Source organism: Gobio gobio, assembly GCF_949357685.1.
Source record: "Gobio gobio genome assembly, chromosome: 16".
Taxonomy (NCBI): Eukaryota; Metazoa; Chordata; class Actinopteri; order Cypriniformes; family Gobionidae; genus Gobio; species Gobio gobio.
The window spans coordinates 422,712-442,647 of NC_137109.1; the positions used below are offsets into that span (position 1 = coordinate 422,712).

General features: G+C 42.1%; 1 protein-coding gene across 4 annotated transcripts; it reads left to right on the plus strand.

Annotated features, from left to right (window-relative positions):
• Nucleotides 1-236: 236 nt before the first annotated feature.
• Nucleotides 237-11,908, plus strand: lpar4 (lysophosphatidic acid receptor 4). 4 transcript variants are annotated; one of them, XM_079838659.1, is made up of 4 exons: nucleotides 237-428; nucleotides 976-1,760; nucleotides 1,893-1,949; nucleotides 9,573-11,908. In XM_079838659.1, exon 4 carries the CDS (start codon nucleotides 9,747-9,749, stop codon nucleotides 10,788-10,790), a length of 1,044 nt encoding a protein of 347 aa, XP_079694785.1. In that variant the 5' UTR covers nucleotides 237-428; nucleotides 976-1,760; nucleotides 1,893-1,949; nucleotides 9,573-9,746; the 3' UTR covers nucleotides 10,791-11,908. The 4 variants fall into 4 exon arrangements, with proteins under 4 accessions (XP_079694785.1, XP_079694788.1, XP_079694787.1 ...); XM_079838662.1 differs by lacking the exon at nucleotides 237-428 and having other exon boundaries at nucleotides 1,663-1,760; nucleotides 1,893-1,933; nucleotides 9,573-11,888; XM_079838661.1 differs by lacking the exons at nucleotides 237-428; nucleotides 976-1,760 and having other exon boundaries at nucleotides 1,804-1,933; nucleotides 9,573-11,894.
• The last annotated feature ends 8,028 nt before the right edge of the window (nucleotides 11,909-19,936 follow it).

Sequence of the window (19,936 nt, forward strand, 5' to 3'; positions counted from 1 at the left end):
ACAATGCACTTATTGTGTTTTTATAAAAATCTTTATTTTGTTCTTAGTTTGTCATGTTCTCTGTCAGGTTTCCTGGTTGTCATGCGATCCCCATGCCCTCGTGTGTTCTTGTGTCGTGTTGTCTTTGGTTCTTTGTTCACAGGTGTGTCTAGTCATCAGTCCTTGTGTATTTAAGCCCTCGTGTTTGCCATGTGTCCTGGTCTAGTGTTGACGTTGTAACCGTCGGTGGTGAGTTTATGTTTTGGTTGTCGTCGTCAAGTTAGTCAAGACCAGGTGAAGTTATCGTTTGTTGTTTTGAGTACAATAAACTGCACTTGGGCTCTGAGACCTTGCCTCCAGTGGACTTGATGTTACAACATGCAGTTACAGTAGGAATAACAGTCAATTATGCATAATTACATGCAACTAAACCTAACTCTAACCCTAGAGTAAGTACATGCAGTTACTTAATATTACTCAGGACTTAAATGTATAGTTACAGAATAACAAAATAAATACCTGCATGTGATGACATCTGTGATTACTTGCTGTAGTTGTATTTATAATCACACATCGCTGAGCTTAATGTCTGATGTTAGTATAGTAGTTAAGAACACCTCATATAAAGGACCAACACTTTACAAATGTGTGTTTTAAAAAAAAGTATCTTATGCTTCAATCAGTAAAAATGTAATATTGTGAAGTATTATTACAATTTGTTGTTATTTTTATAGATGAAATGAAATGTATTCCTGTGATCAAAGCTGGATGTTCAGCATTATAATACACTGATTTCCTGCTAAGAAACATTTATCATTATTTTCTATTAATAATGTTGATTTTAGTGGAAACTCTGATACTATTGGAAGATTTACTGTAGGATTAAACAAAAGAGAGAAATCAATACTTTATTCATCAAGGATGCATTAAAAGTGAAGACATTCATAATGTTGCAAAAGATGTATGTTTCTAACTGTAACGGAGGCTGTCTCCCAGCAGAGGGAGTCCTGTCCCGAGTGCTGACCGCAGGACTGACCGCAGATCCTCCATCGGCCCTTCAGTGGGGCTGTGGGCGCAGCGGAGAGGCCAAAGGGCAATACACCTCAGCTGGACATCCTCATTTATTCAACCTTCCCTGGATTTATTCCTATCAGTCTTCAGAGGAAGTTTTTCTGAAACCTTTTCCACGTGACAGTATAAAAATAAATGAACGTATAAATATAGAAATAAATGAAAAAATATATATAAATAAACAAGAGTTAAAAAGAATAAAATAAAATAAATGCAGAAAATAATAAATTAAGGAAAATTGTATTTTAAAAATACATGTAGGATTAAATATAGTTAAAATGATTTATATGCAGAGGCGGACAGTAGTGAAGTATGTTTACTCTGATTAAATAAATTTTGTCAAAAGTACGACATTATGTTTGTAATGAAGTGAAGTAAAAGTTCTCCAGAGAAAATCACTGATAACGTACATATACTTAAAAAATACTTCACTCTGTTTATATGTGTTTTATCAAGTCAATATCAGAGTTTATTTTATTCTTATTGTTGTATGTTTGGTTTGAAAGCGGCTGTTTCTTCAGGCGTGTTCTCGTGTTCTCTCCGGTGTAGTGCTCGCTGCACAGCATCTGAAGCTCAAGGGTGGAGCTTAACCTGTCCAATGGGTGGAGAGCTGGGGTTAGGGGATGCAGCTCCACCCATCATGCCCACAGTAGTCAAGAGAGGTGGAGCTGGAGCTCCAGAGAGGCGGAGCTGGAGGTTATGGCTCTGCAGTGAGTAGCCCCTCTTTTGCACCAGTCACCGGTTCTTGATCTCAGTTTTATGTAAGTTTCCTGTGTTTGTGGAGCTCAGCGACTGATGGTGTGAACTCTGTGTGCTTGTTCACGTCTTTTCTAACATATGAGATTTCCCTGAAGAAAGGCGTCACAGGTCAGTGAATACACAGGTCAGTGAATACACAGGTAAGATCTGATGCTTGCTGTGATTGTTTATTTCCCTGTGCGTGCTGAAGTAATAATGTTAACAGTTTAATCATTTAACTCGTAATATGTGTGCTGTTTATTCTCATAAACAGTGTTTCTTCATATTTTGTATGGTGCGTGCATTGGCGACTGAATCAATCTTTTGGGTCAGATAATCTTTTATTAGCCAAACCACTCAGTCCACTCAATGTCAACTCGCATGAAATAAAGGTCAGGTCAAGTTTCAGATGTGTTTCAGCTTTATAATGTGCTTTATGAAGAGTATTGCAGAGGAAACACCCGCTATATTATATAGATCTCAGATATATGTTTAAATTAGGACATTTAACAGACCAGTAATGCAGTCCTGCGATGCTTTATTAAAGCTGTGATTCTGAATGTTAGGGTTGAGTTGTAATATTAATATTTGGCAGAGATGCAAGGAAAGTTAATCAGTTATCAGCGATCATACGTTTCATATGTTTCTCACACAAAGCTTTGTGTGGCTTCATGACACGTTTACTGTATGCTTTTGCTTTCTGTAATCAGTTTGCTTTAATTGCATAGAAAAAGAATTAATTTACTGAAATAAAAATTACAGTTACAACACTACAACATTTGTAAACAAACAAACAAACAAACAAAAAAGTTTGAAATTAAAGGGTTAGTCTACTTATCACAAAAGAAGATATTGTGAAGAATGACTAAAAATAACAAAAAAATATGTTTTTTTATTTATTGTAAAAAAAAAAAAAAATTCAGAATAAAGTAAAATAAGATCCTGTTTAAAATATCAATGGCAGCTGGAATAAATTTCTTCTTATACTTGGCCTTTTTCACCAAAGGTACTTTCTCCCAGACATGAACTATAGAGGATGGGAAGAATCTGCCACGATAACAGAAGCTTTCCTTTCTCCTGCCGCAGATGTACAATAACACTGCTGTACACATTAAATATAGACTAATCCTTATTCAGTCGAAAGCAGTGAGTGATGTTCTCTCGGTCCTCTGTTGTTTGATTATCATTAATGACTACAGCAGGTTTATTAGGCTGCTGTCACTTTAAGAGTGAATGCACGGATCCAATTCACTGATACACACGCGCTCTCTCTCAGTGTTTGCATTCACTTAAGACAGAACCCACTGTGTTTATGAGAATAATTACCAAAACGGCATTTCGACATTTGTGTGTGTGCTATTTGAGCGTTTAGGCGTGTATCTGAAGCTCATAGTATACTTTGATTAGTCCATCTCGGAGCGTGCACAGGTGATCACATAGGGAACAGTGTCTCTTTCCTGGTTGAATTAACTTTTAATAACTGTCTAATATCAAGCACGTCCCTTATTCGGCTGATTTGATGTTGAGTTTGGCTTCAGGAGGAATGAAAGCGCACCGGTGTGAAGGAAAGGAAGATGGACTGAATGCGGCAGCAGCACAATAAACGCTTTACCTCCATTATCCTGTTTTCATAATCGCGGGAAACCTAAAGTGAATTTGAAATACAATACGATTAATTGCACAGCCCTGTGTCATTGTGTCTGTATTACTTACAACTCATGTCATGGTATATCTCACGCTTCATAACTGCATGTGCCCTCACTCATGCTACAACAGTAAACCATATTACTGAGCGTAGAACCAGTCAGCAGCGGAAACGGCTGGGGAGCAAAGTTTCCTTTCACTTTTCCAGCGAGATAATAACAGGAACAATCAGACAATAACCAATGAGCAATATGGATATAACAAAAAAGGAAACAAAACATCGAGTGAACACAGGTGTGGAGTGAGGTCACAGCGTGGAGGTTTATGTAACCACCAATAGTAGAGTTTGACCGTGGGTAGGACAAGTGAGTGCTCAGAACTAGATCTAAGAGTGCGGGCAGGACAAATGAAGGTGTGATATAAGGGTGCTAAACCATGGCACAATTTGACACGAGTATTTTGAACGGAATGCGGTAGACAGTAGGGAGCGATGTGAGCTGATTGTTTGTTCCATGTAGGCGCACAGGCGGCTGAATTGTGCACTAGTTGCAGACGATTAAGGGCTTTAGTGGAAAACAGAACAAGGAGTTCCAACAGTCAAACAGGAGCTTATGAAAGCATGGAGAACAGTTTCAGCATCTTTAAGACTGAGCAAAGGTCACACACCTGACATGAGCTTTAAAGCATCAATTAGGATCAAATAGGAACCCCAGATTCCCCGAAGGTCTAATGGTTAGTTCACACTGGACGCGAATGACGCAAATAAATCACGCTTGAACATTTTGAGTTTACTCGCTTCATTCGCGCGTGACATTCACTTCACAACAGACGTGAGTTCTCCTCATGGGCGGGGCTTCTGCCAGCGGCTCGTCTCGTTGAGAAATGGCTGACATGGGCTGTGTTTACACGTCTTTTTAGTTCAAATCTACTGTTAATGTGTGACAAAACATACACTGTGTGCAGAATTATTAGGCACGTTGATTTTCTAATCATATTTTTTTTCCAGGCACATTTGACCAATTCCAAACCACAGTAATCCTAATAACTACTATTAATTTAGTATTTAATAATGTATAAGTGATATATAATTGTTCATGAAGGCTGAAAATGAAAAACACCTTATTTTCAGGTGTGCAGAATTATTAGGCATGTTTTCTTTTACAGATAAATTGAGCCAAAAAAGAGATTTAACTCAGACTGAAAAGTCAAAAAGTATTAAATGCCCATGAGAAGGATGCAATACTAATGCAATACTAGACATTGCAGTTAAGGCGTGACCATTGGACAGTGAAATGCTCGTTGGGTCAGCAGGGTCTGACAAAAACAGATGGTGAAGAAAAGACACCTATTAACTGCAAAAGAATGAAGAATTAAGGTGAAGAATTAAGGGTGAAACCATCAGGAACCCTTTAGTCTCCAGCGCCACCATTTTCCAGAGCTGAACCTACCTGGAGTCTCCAGAAGTGAAGGTGTCAGGATCTCAGAGACTTCAGTTAGGTAAAGAATCCTAAAATATGACCCCCACTAGATAAGAATCACAAGCTGAAGTGTTGTAAAATACACGAAGAAGGTTTTTTTTATAGGCTTTATAGGTTTTATAGGTTGAGAATGACTCTTGAAGGACCAGCACCACATCCTCTAGCTCCACTGTTTGAAGAATTCATCTTCCAGAATCTGGCAGTACGTTTTGGGAGTTCATTTTAGTCCATCTCTGCAAAACGGACTTCAGGATGGACTAAAATGAACTCCCAAAACGAACTGCCAGATTCTGGAAGATGAACTCTCGAATCGTTCTCGCGGCACTTTGTTGACATACGTCACTGTCACGTGACGTCGGCGCTGCCTCAAGTCGGACAAAATTTCTAACCGGCATGCACTGCTTCAAGTCAGCCGCCGATCGGTCTGCGCATCGCTGGGTGAAGGCGAACAAGCCTATGATCTGGTGTGTGTGGAGCTGAACATGTGATCTGGTGTGTGTGGAGCTGAACATGTGATCTGGTGTGTGTGGAGCTGAACATGTGATCTGGTGTGTGTGGAGCTGAATATGTGATCTGGTGTGTGTGGAGCTGAACATGTGATCTGGTGTGTGTGGAGCTGAACATGTGATCTGGTGTGTGTGGAGCTGAACATGTGATCTGGTGTGTGTGGAGTTGAACGTGATCTGGGGCACGTTCAACGCTCAAACCGGTGCGCAACGTTTTGCTACGGTTTCCGGTTGAACGTCATGTTTCCTGGAAACGGTGCGCACCGGTGTGCAACGGGTTTGAGATGCGTTTTTTCTCGTTTGGTGGGTGTGTCAAATATGTCAGTCCAATCAGCAGCAACATGTATATAAACCACGCGGTATTAAAGAGACAGCTCACACAATGGGTCCAAGTGAAGATGTTTACAAATGTGTCCGCTGCAGCTCAGTATACACAACAATTGAAGATATTAGAATGTCGTAAGAGAATATATATATATATATATATATATATATATATATATATATATATATATATATATATATATATATATATATATATATAATCAACATGATGATGTATTTATTTAGATATTTAGCTTCATTGCAAGGCAAGTTTATTTATATACCAAATTTCATATATGGTAATTGCTTGATATAAAGTGAGAAAGAAAATACAAGCTATTAAAAAAGTAAGAACTAGAAATAAAATGATTTAAATTAGAATTGATTACCAGGAGATTAAAAAGTTAAATAAATGTGATTGGGGTGTTTTCATTTATTCTGGATGGCAAGGGAAGTGATTGCATGTATTTTGCAGTATTAAACACGTATTTATATCGATTTTATCAGGCTCCGAAAATTCCTTAAAAAGAACACAAAGAATGGCCTTCTCGGCTGCCATAGTTACGACTCTTGCGTCAACAGAACAGGGTGTTCAACGCAGCACCGTTTCCGTTTAAAAAACGTTTTGCAACGTTTTGTCGGGGCTGAACGCAGCCCTGGTGTGTGTGGAGCTGAACATGTGATCTGGTGTGTGTGGAGTTGAACATGTGATCTGGTGTGTGTGGAGCTGAACATGTGATCTGGTGTGTGTGGAGTTGATCATGTGATCTGGTGTGTGTGGAGCTGAACATGTGATCTGGTGTGTGTGTGGAGTTGAACATGTTATCTGGTGTGTGTGGAGTTGAACATGTGATCTAGTGTGTGTGTGGAGTTGAACATGTGATCTGGTGTGTGTGGAGTTGAACATGTGATCTGGTGTGTGTGGAGTTGAACATGTGATCTGGTGTGTGTGGAGTTGAACATGTGATCTGGTGTGTGTGGAGCTGAACATGTGATCTGGTGTGTGTGGAGCTGAACATGTGATCTGGTGTGTGTGAAGCTGAACATGTGATCTGGTGTGTGTGGAGCTGAACATGTGATCTGGTGTGTGTGGAGCTGAACATGTGATCTGGTGTGTGTGGAGTTGATCATGTGATCTGGTGTGTGTGGAGTTGAACATGTGATCTGGTGTGTGTGGAGTTGAACATGTGATCTGGTGTGTGTGGAGCTGAACATGTGATCTGGTGTGTGTGAAGCTGAACATGTGATCTGGTGTGTGTGGAGTTGAACATGTGATCTGGTGTGTGTGAAGCTGAACATGTGATCTGGTGTGTGTGGAGTTGATCATGTGATCTGGTGTGTGTGAAGCTGAACATGTGATCTGGTGTGTGTGAAGCTGAACATGTGATCTGGTGTGTGTGGAGCTGAACATGTGATCTGGTGTGTGTGAAGCTGAACATGTGATCTGGTATGTGTGGAGTTGAACATGTGATCTGGTGTGTGTGGAGTTGAACATGTGATCTGGTGTGTGTGGAGCTGAACATGTGATCTGGTGTGTGTGGAGCTGAACATGTGATCTGGTGTGTGTGGAGCTGAACATGTGATCTGGTGTGTGTGAAGCTGAACATGTGATCTGGTGTGTGTGGAGCTGAACATGTGATCTGGTGTGTGTGGAGCTGAACATGTGATCTGGTGTGTGTGGAGCTGAACATGTGATCTGGTGTGTGTGGAGTTGAACATGTGATCTGGTGTGTGTGGAGTTGAACATGTGATCTGGTGTGTGTGGAGCTGAACATGTGATCTGGTGTGTGTGGAGTTGAACATGTGATCTGGTGTGTGTGGAGTTGAACATGTGATCTGGTGTGTGTGGAGTTGAACATGTGATCTGGTGTGTGTGGAGCTGATCATGTGATCTGGTGTGTGTGGAGTTGAACATGTGATCTGGTGTGTGTGGAGTTGAACATGTGATCTGGTGTGTGTGGAGCTGATCATGTGATCTGGTGTGTGTGGAGTTGAACATGTGATCTGGTGTGTGTGGAGCTGAACATGTGATCTGGTGTGTGTGGAGTTGATCATGTGATCTGGTGTGTGTGGAGCTGATCATGTGATCTGGTGTGTGTGGAGTTGATCATGTGATCTTGTGTGTGTGGAGCTGAACATGTGATCTGGTGTGTGTGGAGCTGAACATGTGATCTGGTGTGTGTGGAGCTGAACATGTGGTCTGGTGTGTGTGGAGTTGATCATGTGATCTGGTGTGTGTGGAGTTGAACATGTGGTCTGGTGTGTGTGGAGTTGAACATGTGATCTGGTGTGTGTGGAGTTGAACATGTGATCTGGTGTGTGTGGAGCTGAACATGTGATCTGGTGTGTGTGGAGCTGAACATGTGATCTGGTGTGTGTGGAGCTGAACATGTGATCTGGTGTGTGTGGAGTTGAACATGTGATCTGGTGTGTGTGGAGTTGAACATGTGATCTGGTGTGTGTGGAGCTGAACATGTGATCTGGTGTGTGTGGAGTTGAACATGTGATCTGGTGTGTGTGGAGTTGAACATGTGATCTGGTGTGTGTGGAGCTGATCATGTGATCTGGTGTGTGTGGAGTTGATCATGTGATCTTGTGTGTGTGGAGCTGAACATGTGATCTGGTGTGTGTGGAGTTGATCATGTGATCTGGTGTGTGTGGAGCTGATCATGTGATCTGGTGTGTGTGGAGTTGATCATGTGATCTTGTGTGTGTGGAGCTGAACATGTGATCTGGTGTGTGTGGAGCTGAACATGTGATCTGGTGTGTGTGGAGCTGAACATGTGGTCTGGTGTGTGTGGAGTTGATCATGTGATCTGGTGTGTGTGGAGTTGAACATGTGGTCTGGTGTGTGTGGAGTTGAACATGTGATCTGGTGTGTGTGGAGTTGAACATGTGATCTGGTGTGTGTGGAGCTGATCATGTGATCTGGTGTGTGTGGAGTTGAACATGTGATCTGGTGTGTGTGGAGCTGAACATGTGATCTGGTGTGTGTGGAGCTGAACATGTGATCTGGTGTGTGTGTGTGTGTGTGTGAGCTCCAGTGGATCAGCGGTGCTCAGCTCAGCTCATTAACCCGGTGAGATCAGCCTTTCCTCGGCCAGTCCTTCTGCCGTCTGCCGCTGGCTCTGATGTCTCTGTGGCGTCTCCAGATATAATTCGTCTTGTAACGGCCGATCTTTGCTCTCATGGATCTGTAATTTGTTCCCTGGCAAATCGTTTAGACTGAAGGCAAAGTGAAGTTTCATTACCTTTTTATTTTTAGGCTATTTAACTTTACATTACCGTTGTGGCCGACTAGCACTGACTTTGAATGTTTGACTGAATTGTTTGCTTTATTTCATGTGTAGCTTATTATACCTTTTACTTATACTTTTGTATTATTGATCAAACATAAACTTGCATTTAACAAAAAGAGACTGGGTTGTGTTTCATGTCATTTAATGTTATCACAGTGATAATCATATGCACACTTGTCTGAACCACATATTAATATATGATTAATATAAACCATATGATTTTCTCTTCATAGTTGTCACTACTAGAGCAAGTTAACGCGATTGGTGATTGGTTAATTGGATAACCTGATTGGTTAACGAGCCGCGGATATCCGGCAAGGTTCAGATTTTTCAACCCGTGCGAATCACGCGTCAAACACTCAATTTGCGGTGTGTGCGTCGCAGAATGTCTATTCACGTCTTTGCATTGACTCAACATTTAATCAATGAAATGCACAAAACGTTTCATTCGCGTCCAGTGTGAACGCACCATTAGACTTTCAATAACTCAAGCACTGCCCTAACTTATTTTCTGACTGTCGTCCCCCATGCAGGATACTACAGGTTTGCCTGTGACCAGACGAAGGAAGCTGACGGAACCTTCACAGCATAAGATGTGATCGTCTGATAGAGCGTTGTGGAGCTGCGAGGGGATGATGGGAAGGACGGCTCATGCAGAGCTCCTGCTGAGTGTTGGGAATTAACTAGAAACACACGCACAGCTCATAATGGCCAGTCTTGTTCTTAACGAGACTGGGATGGAGAATTGTGGCATCGATGACTCCTTCAAGTACGACCTGTACGGTGTGGTGTACAGTGTGGCGTTCGTTCTGGGACTGGTCACCAACTGCGCTTCACTGTTCGTCTTCTGCTGCCGCATGGAGCTGCGGAACGAGACCACGCTTTTCATGACCAATCTAGCGTTATCAGACCTGGTGTTCGTGTGTACTCTTCCGTTCAAGATCTTTTATAACGTGAATCGCCACTGGCCTTTCGGCGACACCTTGTGCAAGATCTCCGGAGGAGCCTTCATCACCAATATCTATGGCAGCATGCTGTTCCTCACGTGCATCAGTGTGGATCGCTTCCTGGCGATCGTTTACCCCTTCCGTTCGCTCTCCATCCGCACCCGCCGCAATGCTGCCATCGTGTGTGCCATCATCTGGCTGTTGATCCTGGGCGGAGGCATGTCGGTCACCTTCTTCTCCTCCACCAACAAGTCCAAAGCTAGCACAACCTGCTTCGAAGGGTTCTCCAAGAATACGTGGAAGACCCACTTGTCTAAGATCACGATCGTGATTGAAGTGGTGGGTTTCCTCATCCCACTGCTGATCAATCTCGCCTGCTCCTCCATGGTGCTCCGGACTCTCCGTAAACCTGCCACTCTATGTCAGATCGGCACCAACAAGAAGCGCGTTCTGCGTATGATCGTAGTGCATTTGGCCACTTTTATCATTTGCTTTGTACCTTACAATTCTGTTCTCTTCGTCTACGCCATGGTGCGCACTCAGGCGCTCGTGAGCTGCTGGGTGGAGAGGATCGCACGGACCCTGTATCCCATAACGCTTTGCATCGCCACCTTCAACTGCTGCTTTGACCCGGTGGTCTACTACTTTACCTCTGAGTCCTTTCAGCAATCACTGACTACCGGGAAGGGTCAGGCCACACAGGAAAACAGGAGTGATGGCCCTGTGTCCGTCAAGAAGAATACTGACCCGGTTGAGCTCCACACACTGAACAGCAATGGAACAGATCCGGTCACTGAGACCTAGCTCCAGTACTGAGATCTGTGAAGTTCTGGTCTCAGGGTGTAGTACTGAAGAAAGTACTGGACACATGCATGAAAGGCCTTTCTTAGTTTGTGTCAACTGCTTAAAACATAGACCTACTCAAGGCAGCAGTCATTTATCACTGTGTTTGATCAATGAGTGTTACCATACATGTGTTCTTATGGTACTGTATTATATTTGTATCCAGTTAAAGCACCTTCTGAAAGTTTTGTTACAGATCAGTGTTAATGACGTGTGAATGTTTGCTTTCTCAATCTGCAAACTTTGGCTTTGGCTTTTACTGAAAACATCAAATAAATAATGGTAAGCAGTTAAATGATTAGTCTTATACCCTTACTTAACACTATCACCACACAATCCCAGATATATCAGCAAAACTAGGACAGAACGTTGCTGGTTGAAGCTACAGAAGAAGAGATTGATCAACGGTAAAACAGATGAGCCTTTGAGCAAGACAGAAACACACTAGCACATGTCCCAGCACGCATTATATACTGTAACAAACCTCAGTCCTCCAGACGGCCATGACGTTTCCTAAACATATCTGTCATTAAACGAGGTGTGTTACTCTTCATGTAGCTATTTGTAAACTTTGTTTTCAAACTTGCTCTGTCATGAGAAAACTGATGTTTATGCCAATGTCTGGTTCAATTTGCGGTTGGGACGGGTGTGTCCCCACCACTTTATGAGACATAGGATGTACCTACTAGAAAGAAATATCCATTTAATTAGCAATTTGTTAGTTTGTGTTACATAAGCGGTATTTATTTATTCTGTTTCTTGATGTAGAATCACTGATGAACACTTTGGTTTTAATGAGAAATAAACTATACGAGTGTGGATTAGAGCTCAGAACCCCTGACACGCTTAACAAGAGTTCTACCACTACACAGTTAAAGCACACGAGTGGGAAACTAAGCATTTATTCACTGATGTGAAGAATCTCATCAGTGAAGATAATAATCAGAATCAGAAAGAGCTTTATTGCCAAGTGTGCTTGCACACACAAGGAATTTTTCTTGGTGCTGAAGCTTCCAGTGCACATATACAAAACAAACACAACAAGAACATAGTAATACAAATTCTAAGAATAAAATATGAAAAATAGTATAAAAAATATAAGGTCACAGTTACGTTTAGTCAGACTAAACATTTACAGATTATGAACATATTTACAGTATTTGAGTAGTATGAATATAGAAATAATCTCCTGAGATTAGAAGATTGTACTAAACAGTCAGAGTATTGCATTTAGGGAAGGGGGGGGGGGTGTTTAACTGTTCAAAAGGGAAATGGCCTGTGGGAAGGAACTGTTCCTGTGCCCAGATGTTCTGGTGGCCAGTGATCGGAGTCGCCGTCCTGATGGTAACAGGTCAAACAGGAGGTGTCCAGGGTGAGCGGAGTCTGGGATGATTTTCCCTGCTCTCTTCCTCACTCTGGAAGAGTACAGGTCCTGGAGGGTTGGCAGGGGAGCACCAATAATCCTCTCCGCAGTCCGGATTGTGCATTGTAGTCTCTTGATGTCATATTTGGTAGCTGAACCAAACCAGACAGTGATGGAAGTGCATAAGACAGACTCAATGACAGCCGAGTAGAACTGAATCAGCAGCTCCTGTGGGAGGTTGAACTTCCTCAGCTGACGAAGGAAGTACAGTCTCTGCTGGGCCTTTTTCACAATGGAGTCAATGTGATTGTCCCACTTCAGGTCCTGAGAGATGGTGGTGCCCAGGAACCTGAATGACTCCACTGCTGCCCCAGTGCTGTTCATGATGGGCTGTTCCTCCTGAAGTCCACTATCATCTCCACCGTTTTGAGCGTGTTGAGCTCAAGGTTGTTATAACTGCACCAGACAGCAGCTGTTCAACCTCCAGTCTGTAAGCAGACTCGTCCCCGTTTTGGATGAGGCCGATGACAGTGGTGTCATCTGCAGATCTCAGGAGCTTCACTGAGGGGTCTTTAGAAGTGCAGTCATTGGTGTACAGGGAGAAGAGCAGCGGGGAGAGAACACACCCCTGGGGGGCGCGAGTGCTGGTAGTGAGAGTCCTGGATGTGAGTTTCCTCAGTCTCACGAGCTGTTGTCGGTCTGTCAGGAAGCTGGAGATCCACTGACAGATTGACGGTGGCATGGAGAGCTGGGTCAGTTTAGCTGAGAGAAGATCAGGCATGATGGTATTGAAGGCCGAACTGAAGTCCACAAATAAGATCCTTGCATAAGTCCCAGGTCTGTGGAGATGTTGCAGGATATAATGCAGTCCCATGTTGACTGCATCATCCACAGACCTGTTTGCTCTGTAGGCAAATTGAAGAGGATCCAGCAAGGGTCCAGTGATGTCCTTCAGGTGGGCCAGAACCAGTCTTTCAAACGACTTCATGACCACAGACGTGAGAGCGACAGGTCTGTAGTCATTAAGTCCAGTGATTTTGGGTTTTTTGGGGACGGGAATGATAGTGGAGCGTTTGAAGCAGCAGGGAACTTCACACTGCTCCAATGATCTGTTGAAGATCTGCGTGAAGACTGGGGCCAGTTGGTCAGCGCAGGCTTTCAAACAGGCAGATGAGATGCCGTCTGGGCCTGAAGCTTTCCTAGTCTTCTGTTTTTTGAAGACTCGGCTCACATCCTCCACACAGACCTTAAGCTCGGGTTGGATGGCAGGAGGCGGGAGGACAGAGGGTGCAGGAGGTGATGGGGGACGTGTGAATTGCAGATCAGAGCGGGTGTGGTGTGAGACTGGGCTTTTCAAATCTGCAGTAAAAAGCATTCAGCTCATCGGCCAGGTGTTGATTCTCAGCAGATCGGGGGGATGGTGACTTGTAATTGGTGATATTCTTCAAGCCTGTCCGAACTGAAGCTGGGTCGTTGGAAGAAAACTGGTTTCTCAGCTTTTCAGAGTAGCTTCTTTTAGCAACTCTGATCTCCTTTGTCAGTCTGTTTCTGGCATGGTTATACAAGACTTTATCCCCACTTCTGTAAGCATCCTCTTTGGCATGACAAAGCTGTTTGAGTTTCTCAGTAAACCATGGTTTATCATTGGTGAATGATAAGAATGTCCTGGTAGGAATGCATGTATCCTCACCGAATCTGATGTATGATGTAACAGACTCTGTGAGCTCGTCCAGATCGGTGGTAGCAGCTTCAAAAACAGTCCAATCAGTGCAATCGAAGCAGGCTTGTAAGTCCAGTTTTGCTTCATTAGTCCATCTTTTTACAGTCCTTATTACAAGTTTAGCTGATTTCAGTTTCTGCCTGTAGGTCAGTATAAGATGAACCACACAGTGATCAGAGAGCCCCAAAGCTGCCTGTGGGAGGGAGTGATATGCATTCTTTATTGTGGTGTAACAGTGGTCCAGTATATTACTGTCTCTGGTGGGACATGTAACGTGCTGTCTGTATTTTGGCAGTTCACTGGAGAGATTTGCTTTATTAAAATCCCCAAGAATGATTAAAAGAGAGTCTGGATACCTTTGTTCAGTCTCAGTTATTTTATCAGCCAGCTGTTGTAACGCCGCGCTCACACGCGTCTGGAGCGGTGTACACATTCACGAGAATGAACGAGGAAAACTCGCGCGGAGAGTAGAAGGGTTTACAGTTTATGAAGTGCGCCTCTAGATTAGGAGAGCACATCTTCTTCAGCGTTGTTACATCTGAACACCAACTTTCGTTAATGTAGAAACACAATCCACCACCTCTCATTTTCCCTGTTATTTCCGCGATGCGATCCGCTCGGAACAGCTGGAAGCCCAGCAGATATAGTGCGTTGTCCGGGATGGCTTCACTCAGCCAAGTTTCAGTGAAGCAAAGTGCAGCAGAGTTTGAAAAATCCTTGTTAATGCGGGTGAGGAGAAGAAGTTTGTGCGTTTTGTTAGGAAGTGATCGGAGATTCGCAAGATAAATACTAGGGAATGCAGTTCGGAGGCCGCGCGTACAGAGTTTCACTAGCGCGCCTGCTCGCTTCCCCCGCGTGCGTCTGGCCACGCGTTTTAAACACACAGCTGCGGCTCCGACGAGAAAATCAAACAAAACGTCCGAATAATCAAAAACTGCAGATATGTTGTCTGGTGTGTGTTTCCTAATGTCCAGTAGTTCGTCTTTGGTGAAACTGATCGGAAAAGAATGACTAAATGCAGAACAAACAAACAAAAACAACACAATAGCTGAAGAGCTCCATACCGAGGCTGCCATCCGCGGCGCCATCTTGATATGATATCAAGATAAAACATCAGATAATAAAAATATTAAGCTATAGCAGATGTAAGGGTGAAACTGTCACGTTAAACACGACTTCTGGTCCCACTTTATATTAGGTGGCCGTAACTACTATGTACTTACATCAAAATATAAGTACAATGTACATATTGTGTTCATACTGTATTGCAAAACACTTTTGCTGATATTGAGGTGGGATACGGGTAGGGATAGGGACAGGTGGTGGTGTGGGTAAGTTTAAGGGTAAAGTTAGCGACAGGTGTTGGGGTGAGGGTAAGTTTAAGGGTAGAGTTAGGGACAGGAGTGGTGGTATGAGTAAGTTTAAAGGTAAAGTTAGGGACAGGTGTGGTGGTGTGGGTAAGTTTAAGGGTAGGGTTAGGGACAGGTGTGGTGGTATGGGTAAGTTTAAGGGTAAAGTTAGGGACAGGTGTGGTGGTGTGGGTAAGTTTAAGGGTAAAGTTAGGGACAGGAGTGGTGGTATGAGTAAGTTTAAGGGTAAAGTTAGGGACAGGTGTGGTGGTGTGGGTAAGTTTAAGGGTAGAGTTAGGGACAGGTGTGGTGGTGTGGGTTAGTTTAAGGGTAAAGTTAGGGACAGGTGTGGTGGTGTGGGTACGTTTAAGGGTAGAGTTAGGGACAGGTGTGGTGGTGTGGGTTAGTTTAAGGGTAAAGTTAGGGACAGGTGTGGTGGTGTGGGTACGTTTAAGGGTAGGGTTAGGGACAGGTGTGGTGGTGTGGGTAAGTTTAAGGGTAGGGTTAGGGACAGGTGTGGTGGTATGGGTAAGTTTAAGGGTAAAGTTAGGGACAGGTGTGGTGGTATGGGTAAGTTTAAGGGTAAAGTTAGGGACAGGTGTGGTGGTGTGGGTAAGTTTAAGGGTAGGGTTAGGGACAGGTGTGGTGGTGTGGGTAAGTTTAAGGGTAAAGTTAGGAACAGGTGTGGTGGTGTGGGTAAGTTTAAGGGTAGGGTTAGGGACAGGTGTGGTGGTATGGATAAGTTTTAGGGTAGAGTTAGGGACAGGTGTGGTGGTGTGGGTAAGTTTAAGGGTAAAGTTAGGGACAGGTGTGGTGGTATGGATAAGTTTTAGGGTAGAGTTAGGGACAGGTGTGGTGGTGTGGGTAAGTTTTAGGGTAGAGTTAGGGACAGGTGTGGTGGTGTGGGTAAGTTTTAGGGTAGAGTTAGGGACAGGTGTGGTGGTGTGGGTAAGTTTTAGGGTAGAGTTAGGGACAGGTGTGGTGGTGTGGGTAAGTTTAAGGGTAGGGTTAGGGACAGGTGTGGTGGTGTGGGTAAGTTTAAGGGTAGGGTTAGGGACAGGTGTGGTGGTATGGATAAGTTTTAGGGTAGAGTTAGGGACAGGTGTGGTGGTGTGGGTAAGTTTTAGGGTAGAGTTAGGGACAGGTGTGGTGGTGTGGGTAAGTTTAAGGGTAGGGTTAGGGACAGGTGTGGTGGTGTGGGTAAGTTTAAGGGTAGGGTTAGGGACAGGTGTGGTGGTGTGGGTAAGTTTAAGGGTAGAGTTAGGGACAGGTGTGGTGGTGTGGGTAAGTTTAAGGGTAAAGTTAGGGACAGGTGTGGTGGTATGGGTAAGTTTAAGGGTAGGGTTAGGTGTAAGGGAAGTGTCAACTGTGTAATTATAAATGTAAGTACATAAATTAATTACAGATGTAATTACGGGGAGGTATTTTTTAAAATTGTAAGTACAATGTAAGAACATGTATGTGCACAATTATTGCATTGTATCAAATTATGAAATAAAATGTTAGTAGTACATTTAGTTAAGTAGTACATACATAGTAGTTAAGCGCCACCCGAATTCTGTGACGATACATTTAACTCATGTACTATTGAAAGTGATTTCTGGGTTATTTTTTCTGCAATTGTTATTGCACATATCATTGTATTAACCCCCCACACACGCTCTTGTCCCATCCACTTATGCCACTTCCTTGGGCAATGCATTTTGTGTAAACATGTGGTCTGGACGGTATTTTTTTATTTATTTATTTATTTATTTCGTATGGACATAACAATAACATTGGACAAACCAGATGCATTGTTTAAAGTGTTATAGCACATGTGCTAATTTTCAACACCTGTCCATAGGGGCTTTTACAACAGAAAACACAATTGTTAAATAAACACTACACAATTTACACATGGGAACAACTTTGGCCCGATTTAAGCCACTGTTTGAGCTCTCTGGTGAAGATGTTAATATTGTTCTGCAATTTGAATCCAGTGGGAAGAGAGTTCCATAGTGTTGCCCCTCTGAAGGAGAAGCTAGATTGTCCAAAAGATGTTCTAAACTTCGGGAGAACACAATCACCACTAACTGAGGCTCTGGTGGAAGGTCTAAAAGAGCCCTGACGCCTCTCCATGAGGCCAGAGAGCAGTGGTGACACACAGTTGTTCATACATTTAAAAGTCAATTTCAAAATACTAAAATTTACAAAATTTTCAAAAGTAAAAAGCTTATGCTTTTGTATGATATCACAATGGTGCCATCTCATTGGTTTTTTGTCAAATATCTTAATTGCTTGTTTATATAGAGAGATAACTGGTTTCAAAGTGGACGCTGATGTTTGTGACCATGCTGTTATACAGTATGACAGATGTGAAAAAACCATTGCGTGCATAAACAATAAAGCCGCATGATGTGACAACTCTCCTCTAATAAAACGAAAACAGTTCAGGTTTGATTTGACTTTCCTACAAACATGATTTACTTGACTTTGAAACTTCAGATGTTTATCCAAGATTATCCCCAAGTATTTCGTTTCATGAACCTCCTGAATGAGTTCTTGGTCTAAATGAACCTCAAAGATGCTGTCAGGGGACCTCAGGTTGATAGAAAAATACATTGAGAAAGTTTTCTGTGTGTTTAGAGTTAAATGGGACAGCTGAAGCCATTTTGAGATGTTATGTAAAGCCTGTGTTAACTGCTGTCCAGCCAGTACAGTTGTTTTTGCTGACACATGGATAACTGTGTCGTCAGCAAAAAGCTGGCAATTTACACCCTGACAGCAATCTGGGAGATCATTTATATACAGTGAAAACAATAACGGTCCTAGAACTGACCCTTGAGGCACTCGTAAGTCATTTGGAATCTGGTTGGATTTAATGGTTCCTACTTTCACACATTGTTCTCTACCCTCCATATAGGACTTGAACCATAACAAGGCCGCAGCTGAGAATTGAAATTGCTGTAATTTCTGCATTAAGATACAATGGTCCACTGTGTCGAAAGCCTTCTTCAGATCTAAAAACACAGCACCTACGACTTTCCCTTTGTCCAGTGACCCTTTGATCTGTTCCAACAAAAAGCAGTTGGCAGTTTCTGTGCTGTGTTTTTGTCTGAACCCAAACTGCTGGGGATGCAACAATTGGTTATTTTCAAGATGTTCTATTAATTGCTCTGCCACAGTTTTTTCCAACACTTTGGAAACAACAGGGAGAATGGAAATAGGCCTGTAATTGCAGGCTTGATCTTTGTTGCCTGACTTGTAAATTGGAGTGATTACAGCAATCTTCCAGCTCTGTGGGAAAGTATTTGTTTGTATTGACAAATTTACAAGGTAAGTAATAGGATCGAGTAAACTGCTTAGATGTTTTTTAATTAGATCTACATTAAGATTATGTATGTCTCTTGATGTAGAATTTTTCATATTGACAATAATTTTCCTTACTTTGTCATGCGAAGCTTCTCTTATTTTAAAAAGATCTGTACTGCTAGGCTGAACTTTGTTCGCAAAAGGTAATTTGCCCTTGAAAGGTATAGCTAAAACGTAAACTGATTCAACAAAAAATTTGTTGAACTCGTTAGCAATTAGCTGGTTGTCATTAATGTAATTATCATCAATTTTAAGGCAATCTGTCATTTGATGTTTTTTTCTTTTAGAATTTGTCAATTTATTTATATGTTGCCATAGTTTGGTGCTGCTTCCATTTGCTTCTTCTATCATTTTTATAAAATATTTTGTTTTTGCTTTGCACAGCTCACTTGTGACTTTGTTCCTAAGACCAGTGAAAATTAGATGGTCAGTATTATTCCTAGATTTTAAATACTTTTTAAGTGCAAGATCACGACTTTTAGCCATTAGCCAAATGTCTTTGTTGAACCATGGAAGAGAATACTTTCTTGGTTTTCTTATCCAGGTTTTTGTATACTTATTTATTACATCATTTAGTTTAGTAACAAATTTTGAAGCACTCAAATTTATATCGGTCTCAGCAGTAATACTATTCCAATTAATTTGGTTTAATTCACATTCAAAGGAATTTATTTTTGCTTTAGGAATTCCTGTTGATTTCACTTTGTTCTCCACTTTATTATGATTAATGAAACGCTTTTTAGTTAACTTTCTGGCAATTAATGTCATGTTATGATCTGTAAGCCCTGTGATCAGGTTATAAGTTTTAATTATTCTTTCTGGTCTATTTACAAAAATCAAATCAATCAATGTTTCGCTATGTCTTGTAATTCTAGTAGGTTTGTTTATCATTTGCTTATATTTAAAGTTATCCATCAAAGCTTTCAGCTTTGTTTTGCTGTTGTTTTTCTCCTGCCAGTTTATATTGAAATCACCCATAATTATACATTCAGTACAATTGTCAATATTCAATAAAAAACTCTTAAAATCATCGACAAACTTTGCTCCATGTGAAGGTGGATTGTAAATGACGATTAAATTGAAATTCATTGTTGGAGACAAAATTACATTTAGCCCTAGGCATTCCAGTTTCATATCAATGTTAACTTTCTCACATTTAAATGTTTCTTTAATGTATAATAGCACACCCCCACCCCTTCCTTGGACCCTATCTCTCCTGTGACACTTAAAGCCAGGTATGTTGATTAGGTCTGTAGGAGTGGATGGATTTAGCCAACTTTCAGTCACACACAAGTAATCCAGGTTAGAGTCAGTTAACATT

Bases quoted from the DNA above. Each gene is read 5' to 3' on its own strand.
- lpar4 (XM_079838659.1), top strand. From the start codon at position 9,747: ATGGCCAGTCTTGTTCTTAACGAGACTGGGATGGAGAATTGTGGCATC.